The sequence below is a fragment of the Neomonachus schauinslandi genome, chromosome 7, assembly GCF_002201575.2.
Source record: "Neomonachus schauinslandi chromosome 7, ASM220157v2, whole genome shotgun sequence".
Lineage (NCBI taxonomy): Eukaryota > Metazoa > Chordata > Mammalia > Carnivora > Phocidae > Neomonachus > Neomonachus schauinslandi.
Genome location: NC_058409.1, coordinates 89,633,397 through 89,649,584, shown reverse-complemented (window position 1 = coordinate 89,649,584; position 16,188 = coordinate 89,633,397). Strand labels below are relative to the sequence as shown.

Below are 16,188 nucleotides of genomic sequence, written 5' to 3'. Positions count from 1 at the left end.
CTGAAAAATGCAACTTTCATTCTGAGCACCCATATGCCCAGCCAAACATTAGAGCTCCATCACCATGCAAAAATAGCAATGAGAGTCAACCCTATCGTGCATGACTGTGTGGCAAGCACTTTCCTAAGTCCTTGACACGTATCAGCTCATTTCATCCTCACAACAGATCTGTGAGGAAGGTACTACTCTTGCCCCCATTTTACAAATGGGGAAACTGAGATACAGATGTAAAACAAGTCACTAAGTGGACAAGCTGGAACATGACCCCATGTGGTGTGACTCCAGAGTCTGGGCGCTGTTCACATGGTTAACAGTTACGAAGGAAGGGAGAATAGATATTGGGGGACATGTACAGTCTCTGCCCGTATAGCAGGGTGGAAGACAAAGAAGAAGGTGCTCCAGGCAAAAGGAATAGACAAGGCAAACCCCACCCTTGTCTGCTTCCAGGAGCAAGGTCCTTTATAGCAGTGCCTCTCAAACTTAAATGTGCCAACAAATCTCTTGGCGATCATGCTAAATGCACACCTGATTCAATAGGACTGGGACCTAGAATTTGCCCCATGATGCCGAAGCATCTGGCTTGTGGACTACCACCAGATAGACTGTGGGCCACAGTTTGAGGAGGGAGGACATGTGGTCAAAAGCCCACCACTGCATGACTCCCTTCCTGCACAGGGCCAACAAATAGTGGTTTGGGCCTGGTGGCAGGCCACACAAGGCCCTTACACCCTTCTTGCTATCCCAGACTTCCAGTTCAGGCTGATTTCCTCTGTCTCTCCAAAGTACCAGGCCACTTGTTGAATGAATGAATGAATGAATGCATGCATGAATGAATGAATGAAAGAAAAGGTATTGCTGGAGGTCAGAAGGAGGGCGAGGCAACTGGTCAGGCCATGGTGTATCTATCTCCAGGGGAAGATTTTGGTTCATTGGCCCCACCCCGCCAGACCCAGTGCTGGCTCTGTGCATTCTGAATCCTCCCAGAGGAACAGGTACCATGATTTACCTCTACTTATAGATGAGGAAACTGCCCTCTGGCCCTGCTTTTAGAACATGAGCCTCCACCTGCCTCCCCTGGGATTTTTCAAGCCCTGTGAGGGAAACCTTGGAGGTGGGGCCAGCGACAGAACCCCAGGGGCAGTTCAGAATTAGCTTCCTTTATGCCAATCTTGTGTTACCTCATCTACCATCTCCTCTAATCCACCCATCCTGGTGGGAGATACCGATTACCTGTGAATTTTGCAGGATGAAGCTGAGGCTCAGAGAGGTCTGTGCGGGGCCAAGTCATAGAGCAGGTTGCAATCTGCCTGAGACAACCAGCATGCCCTGTAGGGACCTGGCTCACAGCCAGGTCTCAATGAAAACCATTCAAATGAACCATTAAGTGGAAGATGGAAGCAGAGGCAGCTATCTGGTCCATCGCAATCACTCTGGGTGATTGAGCCCTTACGGGGTGCCAGGCACTGCACTAAGCCAGTCTCCCAACTTTCTCATCCGACCCCCAGGAAAAAGCCCTTTAATGTCATCAGCCTCTTTGTGCAGACGTGGAAAGCAGTGGGGGCTCACAGGTGCCAAGTGTCTTTCCCAGAGAGGCATAGCAGGGAAATGGTGAGTCCACTTTGTAAGTCTAGGACTGCCTGACCTCCTCCCTTCTCAGAGCTAGACGCTGTGCGCGACTCAAATCTGGATCATTCATTCATTTAATCCTCACAACTCAAGGAATCTGTTTTACAAAAGCAAAAGAGCTCTGAGAGGCTGAGGTTTCCCCAAGGCCACAGAGAGAAAGTGGAGGAAAACGCAGAGGGGCGCTTCGAAGGAACGAACGCGTCTTTGGGAGCTCCCTGCCCTCCCCCGTCCAGCCTCGACGCCAAAGGCCCGCCCCCCCCCCCCCCCGGCCCGCGGGCCCCTTTAACCGGGTGGCGGAAGAGGAGGCCGGGGGCGGGCGGGCAGCGCCCAATGGGCTGCGCGGAGCGTCACTTCCCGGCGGCGGGAGGCGAGCGGCGGGTGTCGGGGGCGGTGGGCGGCCGGCGGGGGCGGGGCGGCCGGAGGAGGCGTTGGCAGCGGGCTGGGACCCACGCGGCGCCGCAGCCCACCTGGCCTGCAGCGCTCCCACCCCCGGCGGCGGCGGCGGCGGCACGATGCCCTTTGACTTCAGGAGGTGAGTGTGGCGACCGCGGACACAGGGGGTGCCCGGGCACGCCGCGGATTCCTCTTGCCCGGCACGCAAAAGCGGCCCCGCAGCCCTGTGCATGCCTCCTGCAGGCCCACGGGGACCTGGGGCGGGGCCCCTGCTGCACACAAAGCCGGAACCTCGGAGGGCCCCCTCGTGCAGCGGGAGGCAAAGCCACCCACCTCCTGGCCGCCCGCCCCCTTCCCTCCACCGAGACCCCTCCCCAGCCTGCCCCAACACCACGCCAACCCCCACCCCCGCCGGGCCCCCCCCCCCCACCCGAGCCCCCCCCCACCCCCCCCCCCCGGGGGGCCCCCCCCCCCCCCCCCCGCCCAGTCTGGGAAACAGGTAACTCACTTTCCCAGCTGGGAGCAAACGAGCCATCCCTCGTCCCCCCTGCCATCTCTGGAGCCTCATTTCGTGGACCCCATCTCTGCTGACAGGTGCATCCGACCTCCAGTGAGCCCCCAGGGATCCGCAGGGGTCTGCAGCCCCATGACCGCCTGGCAGCAGCTGGAGGGTTTTAGGTTTCCATAGGCTGAGACTGCCCCAGCCTAGGCGGAACAGGCGGCCTCTGCCAGTCCCGGTCCTGTTCTCTGGGTATGGGGGCACCATGGGAAGGGGAGGAGGCCAGGAGCCATGGACAGGGCTCCCCAGAGGGCCCAGCCTGGTCTGGCCGTGGCTTTCTGCAGTCACTACAATGGGTCCTTTGTGGGGTCCAGCTGCCTCATGGTCCACGTTGTGCTGTGCTAGGCCTTCAGAAAGCCTGCCTGAGAAGGGTTCTCCGCCAGACTTCTTTGCAGTATGGAGCCTCGGGGGATGCCCTGCCTGAGGCAGCCACACTGTGGGGGTCTGGCCAGGAAAATAGCAGGGCTTCAGTGTGGGGAAGGGCTGGATTAGAATCCTGGCTCTGCTCCCTCCACTGAGCAGCTCGGTATCTTCTAGAAATTAGGGGCGAAGGCTCTAGGTTCAGACCTGCCCTCAGCTGTGTGACAGGATGACTTGGGCAAGTATCTGAACCCTCTCAGTATCTCTAAAAATCACTACCTGCAGGTTGGAGCTGAAATAAGGTCCTCACCTGTGAGGATTGGATGCAGGAGAAGCATTGTAGGGTTTAGAGCTCAGAAGTAGGACATCAGTAGATGAGGAGCTTCTCCATGAGGCCATTTCTTCATCCACAAATTGGGTTCTGATGCTTCCCTCACAGGAGGGAACTCTTCCTCCTCACCTGCCCCTTCCCTCTGCACAGGTGAGAGTGAAGTCAGGGTAAAGTTACAGCCTTCCCAAGAAGAAAAGCCTGGCAGTGACCCCCACGCACTGGCTGATGGGGCACTCCAGCCTTTCCTGGGCACCAATGCCATCTGCAAACATCTGCCAGCTTCCTGCCCCTTCCATGAAGCCCAGAGGCGGACACCAGGGTCTCAGACACATGCTTGCAGATCCAGGGCAGTTCCAAAGGAGGAAAGCTCCTTGGATGGAATCAGGGGCAGTCCTTACACTGACAGTTAACCTTGGGCCTCGAGAGCTGTGGTTGGCACGTGGGTTCCTGGTTCCTCCCCTTACCCAGGCTGATACTAAAGATTCCTGACCGCCCCACCCCCATGCCCTTGTGATTTAGTAGGTTCCAGTGATTTTGACTTTGTTGGGGAAAACCGCCACTTTGGGTCATTTAATCCTTTCACTCTGCAACCAACCGCTTTGGAGGAAGATGAGGCTCCAGGCTGAGGGTCTTGCCCTGGACCTCACGGGACCTAGACTGGGGGGTGGGCCAGGGTCTAGGTCATGCACAGCTTCTGACCTGGTGCCCCTTGAGTTGGAGGTTTGGAGTGCCCTGGTGCTATGGGGGCCCCAGCCTAATGAGGTATTGTTTTAATAAATTTTCTTGAGGGCTTGGGCTTACCACAGAACAGTGAGACTAGATTTCACCACTTGGCATTTGCGCTTTGGAGGATGAGCCATTTGTGCCTAGTAACCCACACTTTTTAAGATCTGTTAACTCCAGGACTCAGTTTCTAAGGAAGGTTCCCCCATCCCACACACCTTCTTCCTCTTCGGTGTTCATTCATCAAATGTTTACCGTGCTCAGCCCTCTGCCACGTGGCCCACAGTACCGAGCTGGGGCTGTGTAGCCCTGCCCTCTCAGCACTGAAGAGAAGGGAGGAGGACATCTACCCCTGTACAGGAACTGCGAGCTGCAGACTTGAAGTCTGTTCCCTTGTCACCTGCGGGAGGGAGTTTTCATCTTCATTTTAAGTCAAAGGAACGGGAGGCTGCTAAGTAGAAGTTATTTGCCCAGGGTCATAGACTGGTGAGCTGGTGGAGCTGGGATTTGAACTTGGGGCTGTTAGCTCCAAAGCTCTAGCTCTGGGAGAAAAGGAGTGCTTCGAGAGTCCCAACCCTGTCAGATCTCTTAAGAACTGTGGGGGAAGGGAGAGGGGCATACTGTGATTGGACCCCCTCTCCCAGTTGGAGGCCTGGAAGAAAACCAGGCTTCTTGCCTGTTTTGCTTGCCTTACAACGAGCCAGAATCAGGAGGAGGTGTGTGTGTGTTGGGGGTGGGGGGGCGGTGGATAGCAATCTCTTGCCCTTTCTTATCAATACTCCTTTTTTTTCTTAGTGCCTACGGGACCTTGTGCAGCTTACCTTCTGTGTGTTCTCCTGTCTGTGAAATGGGCATGAGAACAGTACCCATTGTTGAGAGGATTAAACAAGTCAATGTGTGTAAAGCATTTAGACACAGTAAGCACCCAATAAATTTTGGCCACTATTTTCATTATTTGTGTTATTTCATGTAAGCACCTGTATTTCCTAACACTATGTAATTCACTTAATTATTATGCTTATGCTCTTTCTCCCTCCCATTAAATTGTGAGCTCCCTAGGGCAAAGATTTTTATCTGTTTTATTCTCTGCTGTAACTCCAGTGCTTAGAACAGCACCTGGGCCAAACTCGCTCTTGGAAATGCCTCTCAGGGTCTGTTACGGAAGTCAAAGGCATGGTGTGATTTGATAATGCCAACTCTTCTTTACTGGGCAGATTTTCAGCTATTGGTGGAGAATTTTCCCCCTTCCTTCCTTGAATTTGCTCTCTCAGTTGTTTTTGGGTGTTGGAGGAGGCGGGATCCTGGGACTGCAAAGATTACTTGTGTTTGCTTCTCTCCCGTTGAATTGTTTCATTAATCGCTGGCCAGTTGCTGTTGTGGAACTGGCCTTGGGACCCAGATCCGTGGGTGTTGGCTCTGACCGTACCCAGTTCCGGCTGGCAGGGGTCGGCAGCATCTACCTCCCACTCAGCCTGGGGTAGGGGTGGGGGACAGTTCCTGCAGCCCAGGCCCAGAGGAGTCTGAGCACAGCTTTCAGAGGGGCAGAGATGGCCCGCTTTCCCGCAGTGGAGGCCCCCGAGTTGAACCCCTAAGTCCTGGGTTTGCTGCTGCCCTGTCACTGACCAGCCAAGCCATGGGACAGTTAGTTTACCTTCTCGGGGCCTCGGGTTCTTCATTTTAAAGACAAGTGGTAACCTTCACTGCCTCACCTGGTAGAGTAGATGTAGGGGCAAGAGAGGTGTCCCTGCCGGGTAGGGCCAGCTCTGTAATTTGTGGGGCCCAGTGCAAAATGAAAATGCAGAACCCCTTGTTGGAAAAGTATTGCGGATTCCAGGACCATGATAGCAGAGCATTAAAATAAACATAGACCCCCGGAGCGGGGGATCCTGACTGTGTAGGTCAGATGCCCATGATGTCGGCCCTGCAGCAGTGCCTTGGTTCAACCTCCATTGCTTCTCACCCTGGCCTTCCTCCAGGAGACCCCAGACCTTCTTGAGAGAACCCTGAGTGAGCTTTCCAAAGTTGACCTGGTTTTTTCATTTTGTTTTGTTTTGTTTTCATAGTAAAGCTTTCCACAGTTAACCTGATTTTCTCGTGTCCTGGTTTCAACCTTCAAGCAGGGTCCATTGCTCTGAGGATCAAGTATGAATTCCTCAGCTCCTCATGTGGCTTTGTCTGAGGGGGGCCCTGCAGACCCAGAGCCCCCCCTCACTCCCTGTGCCCAGCTAAGCCCCAGCCCCCACAGGGGGCTCTGAGCACATAGTTAACACTCAGCAGTTAGCTAACATGAGTGTCTGTATTTCTACCCTGCCTTATTCCAGAAAGAGCTTGGGGAAGCTGACAGAAACACATACTTTACAATAATTTTTTTAAAAAGGTTTATTTGTTTATTTGTGAGAGAGGTAGAGAGAGCGAGAGTGTATGGGGGGAGGGGCAGAGGGAGAAGGAGAGAGAGACTTATTTTTTTTTTTTTTTGCAGAGCATTGTTTATTTAACCGTAACTCAAGTCTTCAGTAGGAAAAGCAGCTATGTCAAAATAGTCTTTTCCCCCGGCTATATTAGAGGGCCGGTGTGTATTATGACTGCAATCCGAATTTCCAAAATTTAAATAACTTCCACTTCATCCATATCCTCCCTTCCTCCCTCTCTCTCCCCTTTCTCCCTCTTTCTAGCAGACACTTTCCAATAAGGAGAGAGAAACTTAAGCAGACTCCACTCTGAGCGCAGAGCCTGATGTGGGGCTCGATCCCACAACCCTGAGATCACAATCTGAGCTAAAACCAAGAGTCGGACACTAAACTGACTGAGCCACCCAGGCACCCCTACTTTACAACAATTTTTAAAAAACATAAATGGGCTTAAAAATGAGGGCAAAAGGGAGATGAAGATTAGACCAGAGGAAAAATGATGTGAAGATGAAGCCAGTATTTTGTGTTTATTGAGCCCTTCCTGGTGCCTGACAGTGTTGTAAGGGTCTTACGTACATCAACTCATGTAATCCCACAGTATCCCTACAACACAGTGTTGTTGTCCCACTTTACAGATAAGCCAGTTGAGGTGCAGGAGCAATGTGGGTCAGCAGAAGGTGCTGGGCTTGAAATGCTGCCGTCTGGCTCCAGAGCCCCACTTGTCGGCTGTAGGCTCATCTCTAAAGCTTTTCCCCTTCCATTCAGCAAGTTCAGAGAGAATGGGAATCTCCTCTAATTGGATTCATTGGCTTTCTCATCTCTAATTCTTTCCCTATAGCCGTCATTAAGAAGCTCAAAGTCATCAGCTTTTTTTTCTTTTTTTTAACCAGCCTCATTTGGCCTGACACCTGATTCAGAAATTGTCTTTAAAGACGCCCACTAACAGTCTCACACTAACTTAGAGCATCTCACTCTGGAGGATCCAGGGTTTTCCTACATTGGCCACTGGGGCTTTAAAGCCTAGAACATATGTTTACCTGCTCATCTGAACATGGAATGAGATGGAAATCTCTCCTCTCAAGGCAGTTTGGATTCCCGACTGTGATACCTCATATCTTGAGACAGGGCTTTACCAGCTGTGGCCTTATCAAGTGCCGTTTCCTATCTGGCCATCTTTTCATGTTTTATTTTGGACTTGCTGCTACGAGGGTGTGAGGAGGGCATTTGGGGGGAGGCTCACCCACCACCTCTATGTCGGTGTCCTCAACACTAGCTGTGCGTTAGAATCACTGGAGGAGCTTAAAAGTCTCCCAACTCAGGCTACACGCCAGACCTAATAATCAGGCTCTCAGGGTGGAGGGCCAGGTATCAGTGTTTTTTTAAAGGCCCTCACATGACTCCAGTGCATGACAGAGACTGAGAAGGTTGCTCAAAATCGGGAGAACCAATAGGAAGCAGGGCTGAGAGCTCTAGGGCAGCCAGATGGTGAGTAGGTACTTGGAGGGAAGGCTGGGACTGGAGTCTGGTCCCACCTGTCACTCCTGTGTGACCTTCAGCAAGCCACTTCCCTACTCTGGGACTGTTCCTCACCGGTCAAGTGGTCGATAAGTGGTCTTACTTTCCACTGATGTCCTTGCTCTTCAGAGTGTTGGTCCCAGACCAGCAGCTTCAGCATCACTGGGAGCCCTTGGGAAATGCAGAATCTCAGTGCCCACCCGGAAGCTGAATCTGTGGTTTAATAAGCTCTCCACGTGATTTGGATGTGGGGGAAGGTTGCCAAAGCCCTGCTTTGTATGGCTGACTTGACACAGCATCTCTCATTCTGTGCTGCATACGGCATCCCCCCTTTGAGATTCACAACACGTGTGTCCCTTTCTAAAGTCACTGAGAAGTCCTGCATGAGAGGAAGCCGAGTCACTTGGTTCAGCCCAGCTTTTGCCAAACTGATTGTCGAAGCCACCCTGTTGTTCACAAGACGCCCAGTACCATTTCTCAGAATATAGTGTGGGAAACAGCCCTAACTGATCCTTAAAGGAGTAGTAATTAGCCTAATTGTCTGTTGTCAACTTTAACATTCAGGTCTGTTAACTTAATTGCATTGGTTATATATGCAGGAAAAGTATGGGACAGGAAAAAAAAAGCCCTCTAACACTAGATGTATTTGTTTTTATAAGTCTTGGCCCTTGGGAGAGGCAGGAGAAACTCAGGGTTCCCTGTCCTGCCGAGCGAGAGCTAGGGGATACGGAGGTGCTTTACAAATCTCCTCACCCTGAGTGGGCATTATTGTTCCTGTTTTACATCCAGGGAAATCGACCTCAGAGATGATGGATCGCACAGCTCGTGCATCAAGGGGCCCTGGGGACTGGTATACACCTGCCAGTGTAATCCTCCCCCTGGAGCCCCTTCCTCCTGTAACCCACTGGGCAGCACAGCTGGACAGGAAGCGAGATCCCTTTGAAATGGATTAAATGTTCTGTTTCTCCAAAAGGTAGAAACCCTATTGGAGATGAGAAGCCTGGCTGTTTCAAAACCAAAGTACAGTCACAGGTACCTGAAACTTTGAGTCCTGGTGCTGTGGCAGGAACCCCTCCACGGCGTTCACTTTTCTTTCTTGCATTCCAGTCCAGGGCTGGAATCTCTTTGGAGGAGGAAAGGAGGCAATACTCATCTTACTAGGAATGCCTGACGGTTCCTCAGCTTGTGATGGGTAGAGTGCTGTGTTGGGCATGTCATTGGATTTAAAAGCCACCCTGACCCCACACAGTAGACAGTTATTAGTAATTTATTTTCTTTAGTTTCTTTTTTAAATTAATCATACAAAAATTGACTTTTGGTGTACTCCTCTGTGAAATTCAAGACATTCTCTCGTAGAACCACCCCCAACCCCATGTAGATACAGAACAGTTCTATCACCATAAGAAACTCTCATGCTCTCACTGTGTGGGTCACACTACTAATTCAGTTTTTTAAAAATTGTGGTAAGAACGCTTAACATGAGATCTACCCTCTCAACAAATTTTTAAGCACGCAATAGTGTTAACTATCAGTTGTACGGCAGATCTCTAGACATTACTCATCTTGTATGACTGGAACTTTATACCCCTCGAAGAGCTCTCCCCAGCACCCACCATTCTACTCTCTATTTCTACAAGCTTAATTGAGTCAGATACCTCACGTAAGTGGGTATCGTACAGTATCTTGTCCTTCTCTGACTGGCCTGTTACCCTTAGCATAACACCCTCAAGGTTCATCCATCTTGTTGCATGTGGCAGGATTTTCTTTTCTAAGGCTGAGTAATACTCCACGGTACGTCTACACTGCATTTTCTCGCTCCATTCATCTGTCCATGGACTTTTAGGTTGTCTCCACATCTTGGCTATCGTGATTAATGCTGTACTGAGCATGGGGGTGCAGTTATCTCTTCAAGATCCTTTCAGTTCTTTTGGGTAAATACCCAGTTGCAGGATTATTGGGTCATAGGGTGTTCCTATTTTTAACTTTCTGAGGAGCCTCCGTACTGTTTCCTGGAGTGGCTGCACCAGCTTGCGTTCCCACCAGCAGTGCAGGAGCGTTCCTCTTTCTCCATATCCTCGCCGACACTTTTGTTTGACAGTGGCCATCCTACCACGTGTGAGGTGCTATCTCATTGTGGTTTTGATTTGCATTTGCCTGATGACCAGTGACGCTGAACAGCTTTTCGTGGATGTGTTGGCTATTTGTATGTCTTCTTGGGATAAACGTCTATATATAGCTCTGTGGTGAGAGAGTAAGCAGTCGGTCACGTGCTGTGAAGCCCCCAGGACCCAGGCAGGTGCCTTGGTGGGTGATTGGGTGCGGGCTGTGGCCCGTGGGAGAGCGACACTCCATCGGGAAGGGGCAGCTCCAATGCGGCTCTGTGATTTGTTGCTCCTCAGATTTCCCAATTTCTCAGGAAATGATGAAAATCTTCTAAATTGTGTGAAAATGGTTAGGAATCATTTCCAATTTTGTTTTTGTTGAACATGATACTGGGCCAAACCAGTGCCTTCCTGGGGCTGACAGTGGCCCGTGGCTGACAGCAGGCAGCCTGTGTGTCACACGTACCAGCGTGACCACGTGCTAGCTGGGTGGACAGCCCCAGGACTGTTAGAGGTGGTCTGCGGGGCTTGGAGCCCAAGGCAGAGAAGTGAGGGATCTGTGGGCTTGGGCAGAGGCAGCCTTGGGGCATAGGGCTTCCCTCCTCCGGCTGGTGCTGGGACGGCCCGGCCAGCTCTGCCACTGGACCCAGCCTTCCTCTTCAGCAGTCCCAGGGCTGGCCAGAGCTCAACTTGAGTGACACTCCCTTGCTCCAGACCGTTTAATACCAACAACCTCCAGGGTGTATCTTGCAGTTGACCTTCAGGGCTGTGTCGGGATAATAGCAGTGCCCACAATAGGCCCCATTTGGCAAGTGCCTGGCTAAAAGCCTTCCTTGGATTCCCTCGGTTGATCCGCATATTGGGTAAGAGCTATTTATTATTCCTGTTTGTCTGGTGAGGATGCTGGGCAGAAAGAAGGGAGAGGACTTGGCCAAGGTCGCACAAACTTCGGGTAACACAGCTGAGACTTGAGGGCTCACCTGTGATGCCAGAGCTGACTTTCTTAACCATACTCACATGCCCTAGAGGCAAGTGTTATCGCCTTGGACATGCCTGATGTTACCTGCCATCCCTTTTTTTTTTTTTTTAATTCAATTAGTTAACATACGGTGTATTATTAGTTTCAGAGGTAGAGTTCAGTGAGTCATCAGTCTTATCTAACACTCAGTGCTCATTACATCACGTGCCCTCCCCAATGTCCATCACCCAGTTACTCCATCCCCTCACCCCTCTCCCCTCCAGCAACCCTCAGTTTGTTTCCTATGATTAAGAGTCTCTTATGGTTTGTCTCCCTCTCTGATTTTGTCTTGTTTTATTTCTCCCTCCTTTCCCCTACGCTCCTCTGTTTTGTTTCTTAAATTCCACATATGAGTGAGATCATATGATAATTGTCTTTCTCTGATTGACTTATTTCGCTCAGCATAATATCCTCTGATTCCATCCACGTCGTTGCAAATGGCAAGGTTGCATTTTTTTGATGGCTGAGTAGTATTCCATTGTATATATATACCAGATCTTCTTCATCCATTCATCTGTCGAAGGACATCTGGGCTCTTTCCACAGTTTGGCTACTGTGGACATTGCTGCTATAAACATTGGGGTGCATGTGCCCCTTTGGATCAGTACATTTGTATCTTTGGGGTAAATACCCAGTAGTACAATTGCTGGGTCATAGGGTAGCTCTATTCTCAACTTTTTGAGGAACCTCCATACTGTTTTCCAGAGTGGCTGCACCAGCTTGCATTCCCACCAACAGTGTAGGAGGGTTCCCCTTTCTCCGCATCCTCGCCAACATCTGTCATTTCCTGACTTGTTAATTTTAGCCATTCTGACTGGCGTGAGGTGGTATCTCATTGTGGTTTTGATTTGTATCTCCCTGATGCCGAGTGATGCTGAGCATTTTTTCATGTGTCTGTTGGCCATTTGGATGTCTTCTTTGGAGAAATGCCCATTCATGTCTGCTGCCCATTTCTTGACTGGATTATTTGGTTTTTTCGGGTGTTGAGTTTGATAAGTTTTTTTTATAGATTTTGGATACTACTAGCCCTTTATCTGATATGTCATTTGCAAATATCTTCTCCCATATTTTTGGTTGTCTTTTGGTTTTGTTGACTGTCTCCTTTCCTGTGCAAAAGCTTTGTCTTGATGAAATCCCAATAGTTCATTTTTGCCCTTGCTTCCCTTGCCTTTGGAGACATGTCTAGCCAGAAGTTGCTGTGGCCGATGTTACCTGCCCCCTGTTGATTGTATTTACAGTTTGTTTCTCTGGAAGCCTTGGAGGGATTCTGGGTCACTGTAGAGGGGGCCAGGCCTGGGTGGTCATTACCTGTCGCCATGTACATCTGTGGGCAGGGAGCCACGCAGAGGGGTGCAGCCCTTCTAGTGGGGAGCAGGTGGGGCTGGTCTCTGGAGCCCCTGTCAGCAGGCAGGAGTGGGCTGCAGTGGTGGGGCCAACTGTTCATTGAACATATTTGTTGGGGCCCTACTGTGTGCCGGGCTCAGTTCTAGAAGCTGGGGGATATATAGCACTGGGCCAAACAGAAATCCCCCCCTCCCCAGCCCCCAAACTCATGAGACTTGTTTGTGTTCTGGCATTTGCTTCTCTTTCCCTCTCTCACTCTTTTTAATTAAATACACTTTTTATTTTGGAATAATTTAGATTTACAGAAAAGTTGTAAAGATAGTACAGTTACCCCCATCTGGCTTTCTCCAGGGTTCACACCAAGCATTACCACATCTGTCACAGCTAAAAAATTGATATTGGTACATTATTGTTAACTAAAATCCAAACTTTATTTGGATTTCACCTGTTTTCCACTCATGCCCTTTTCCTGCTCCAGGGTTCGATCCAAGATCCTACACTGCAAACAGTGGTCATGTCTCCCCAATCCCCTGTGGTTGGGGACAATTCCTCAGTCCTTCTTGTTTTTCATGACCTTGGCAGCCTTGAGGAGCACTGTCCAGGTGTCCTCAAGGATGGCCTCCAGTCTGGATTTGTCTGATGTTTTCTTAAGATTAGACTGGGGTGTGGGTGGAGTGCCTTTCTCAGTGCATCCTGTCAGGGGTACCACATGATGTCCCTCGTGGCGTTCACCTTCACCTGGCTCAGGCAGCATGGCCAGGCTGTCCCCATATTACCCCTCTTGATCAGCTGTCTTTCTCCCCACCTTCCTCACTGTGCAGTTGTCATCCTGTAGGGAAGGGCACTGCAGTGGGAACCACCTAGCTCAGTGGAGGGGGTAGGAGGTATCATCACAGCTTGGAGTAGTCTGACACTGCCATCCACACTCTTTCCATTATACCCCGGGCTCTTTGAAAGAAGAGCTGAGAAGGAGGCTTGTAGGAGAGTGAGGCCTGTAAGAGAAACCTTGAAAGGACTGGGAGTATTTCATCCAGTGCAGAGAGGTGTTTTAAAGGTTTGTCCCACAGTCCTTTAGGCCCCCTACAGCAGACAGGGTGGTGGGCCTATCCTGAGCCAATTCCCATGGATCCAGGAGGTGGCTGTTGACTTGGATCAGATAGCATCTCCCTATTTGTCGCCATGAGCTGAAATCTTACCCAGCATTCTCAGCCAGCCTTAAGCACCCGCTTCTCCATGAAGCCTTTCCTGTTCTTCCTGAGTGGCGATGCTCTCCCTGACTGTGCTAGCCCCTCCTCTCTCCATCCGTCTCTGTGCTCCGTCCCTCCCTTGCTCACTTCCTGTCTGGCCGCAAGGACTCCAGGCTGTGGCCGTGTCACCCGTGTGCTCCCTCCTGCAGGACCCAGCCCAGGGCCTGGCACATAGGGCATGGCAGTCCCCGGGTGATGTGCTCAGCAGAGGCGCATGGCATTGTGGCGGGGGAAGGGCTTTGTCCATCTCCAGCAGCCCTGGCTTCAAGTTTCAGCTGCATTGCTTCCCACACGTTTGACTTTGGCCAACATGCTTCACACCCCTGAGCCTCATTTGCCTCCTTGCAAGCCGAGCCTGTAGTGCCTGGCTCCCAGGATTGTCATGAGGGCTAATTGAGCTTGTCTCCGTAAAGCCCTTCAGGCTGCCTGGCATCTCTTCGGTACTCAGTAATTATTTCTTACAGAAAACAAGGAAATCCAGACTGTCACAGAATTCCAGGTTGGCAGGAAATTGGACTAGAGATGCCTCCTTTATATCAGCCTAAGTCAGCGAATTTCCATAGCACACCTGAAAGTCACAGTGATGCCATGCAACAGAAGTTCATTTCTCACTCGTGTAATAAGTCCCAGGTGGCTGGGGGTGCTCTGCCCCTCACAAGTACCCAGAGACCCAGGTTCCTTCCATCTTGTGGCTCTGTCCTCCCTGAGGGTGTGTTGGGTCCTCTCCCAGGCCTGGCAGTGGGGAGAGAGGGGAGGATGTGGAGGGCTCGGTGGAAGGTGTGGATTCGGTGCCATCACTTCTGTCCTGACCTGAGGACCCACTCCCACCCAGCTGCGGGAGCGGCCAGGAGGCCCAGGCAGGCCTAGTGCCAGGAAGAGAACAGGAGGGGCTTAGATGTGCCTGTCGCTGGCAGAGGTGGTAACCGCGCTCAGTACTTTTCAGCCTTCCACCATTCTGGCACCAGCTCCGTAAGCTGGGGGCATATTCCTAAACAACATGTATTATTAGTCATTTTTCTTTAAAGTATTCAGCTTTTTTAACCATATTTTTATTTATGAAAGGTCGCTTTATAACATCTTTGAAAATGGCGAAGCGGTATCACCTGCCAGAAATAGATACCAGTAATTGCAGGGTTGTTCCGTTCTAGCTAGCTGGGGCCTGCCAAAGTTGTTGAGTCTGTTAAAAAAAGGTGGGGGGGATGGATATTGGCCAGTGCCAGAAAGATGAGAGGTCGAGGAGGGAGCAGCACTGCCTGAGACTTCTTTGATGTTCTCAGAATGTTCAAATGAGAATTCAGCGGGGATTAACCACACTGTGCAACCTAAAGCCACTTAAGCACCAGGTCCGCATATTACCTGAAATCAGCCTGGGTCACACCAGTGGCCTGGGTGCCACACTTCGGGAAATGCTGGCTTTGGGGACAGCTTGCACACGATATGTGCAAATCCAAAACTGGGTGCAGGGAGAGGTGGATGAGATTCACGGCTTCACCTCGTAGCACTTAGCACTTTACAGTTTGCACCTTGATCTGCGAGGGAGGAATTAAGAGTGTCACTTGGCCAAGGGAAACTGAGGCCCAGGGCAGGACATGACCCTCTCCAACCCCCCAACCCTCCCCGCCCCCACTCGGAGGGCCATACAGCAGACTTGAGTGCCCCTTCCTTCCACTGTCCCTGACTGCTGTCCTCCTGTAGGTGTGACTACACGGGGCCAGGGCCTGTGTATTCATGCTGCTCTCCCATCTCTCTGTCCCTGGCACCCATCACCTGCCTGGTGCATGTGGCTGTGTTTGCAGAGGAATGCCAGCCTCCCAGGCCTGCTTCGAGGAGCCAGAAAATCAGAAGGCGGTCCTGGGCCTGTTTGGGAACTTGTCACCCACTCACTGGCCCAGTGGGTGACAAATGTGTCTGGTGACAGCATTAGTTGGTACTGGTGCCTGGGGGACCATTTAGCTGCACGCTGTTCAAGGGAGGGCTCCCCCTGTGCCCTGTCATGCCTTTTTTTTGTAAATTTATTATGTTAGTCACCATAAAATATATCATTAGTTTTTGGTATGGTGATCCACGATTCATTGTTTTCGTATAACACCCAGTGCTCCATGCAGTACGTGCCCTCCTTAGTACCCATCACCGGGCTAACCAATCCCCCCTCCCCCCTCCCCTCTAGAACCCTGTTTGTTTCTCAGAGTCCATAGTCTCTCATGGTTCATCTCTCCCTCCGATTTCCCCCCCTTCATTTTTCCCTTCCTTCTCCTGATGTCCTCCATGCTATTCCTTATGTTCCACAAATCAGTGAAACCATATGATAATTGACTTTCTCTGCTTGACTTATTTCACTTAGCATAATCTCCTCTAGTCCCATCCATGTTGACGTAAAAGTTGGGTATTCATCCTTTCTGATGGCTGAGTAATATTCCATTGTATATATGGACCACATCTTCTTTATCCATTCATGCCTTTTTGACATTGTTTTATCCTTTGGACTGGGGCCGAGTCCTCCAGTGATCTGTTCACGGAGTCAAGGTGTCAGCTTCCTCTCCTAATTCCACTACCCCCACCATG

At 51.0% G+C, this 16,188-nt stretch overlaps 1 protein-coding gene across 1 annotated transcript in view; it reads left to right on the top strand.

Moving 5' to 3' along the window:
• Nucleotides 1–2,044: 2,044 nt before the first annotated feature.
• The window catches only part of ERGIC1 (endoplasmic reticulum-golgi intermediate compartment 1), a 103,247-nt gene continuing 89,103 nt past the window's right edge, over nt 2,045–16,188 (top strand). The window contains exon 1 of the mRNA XM_021698386.1: nt 2,045–2,158. Coding sequence (XP_021554061.1) covers nt 2,139–2,158 — 20 coding nt within the window. The 5' untranslated portion in view covers nt 2,045–2,138. The remainder of the gene's footprint in view (nt 2,159–16,188) is intronic.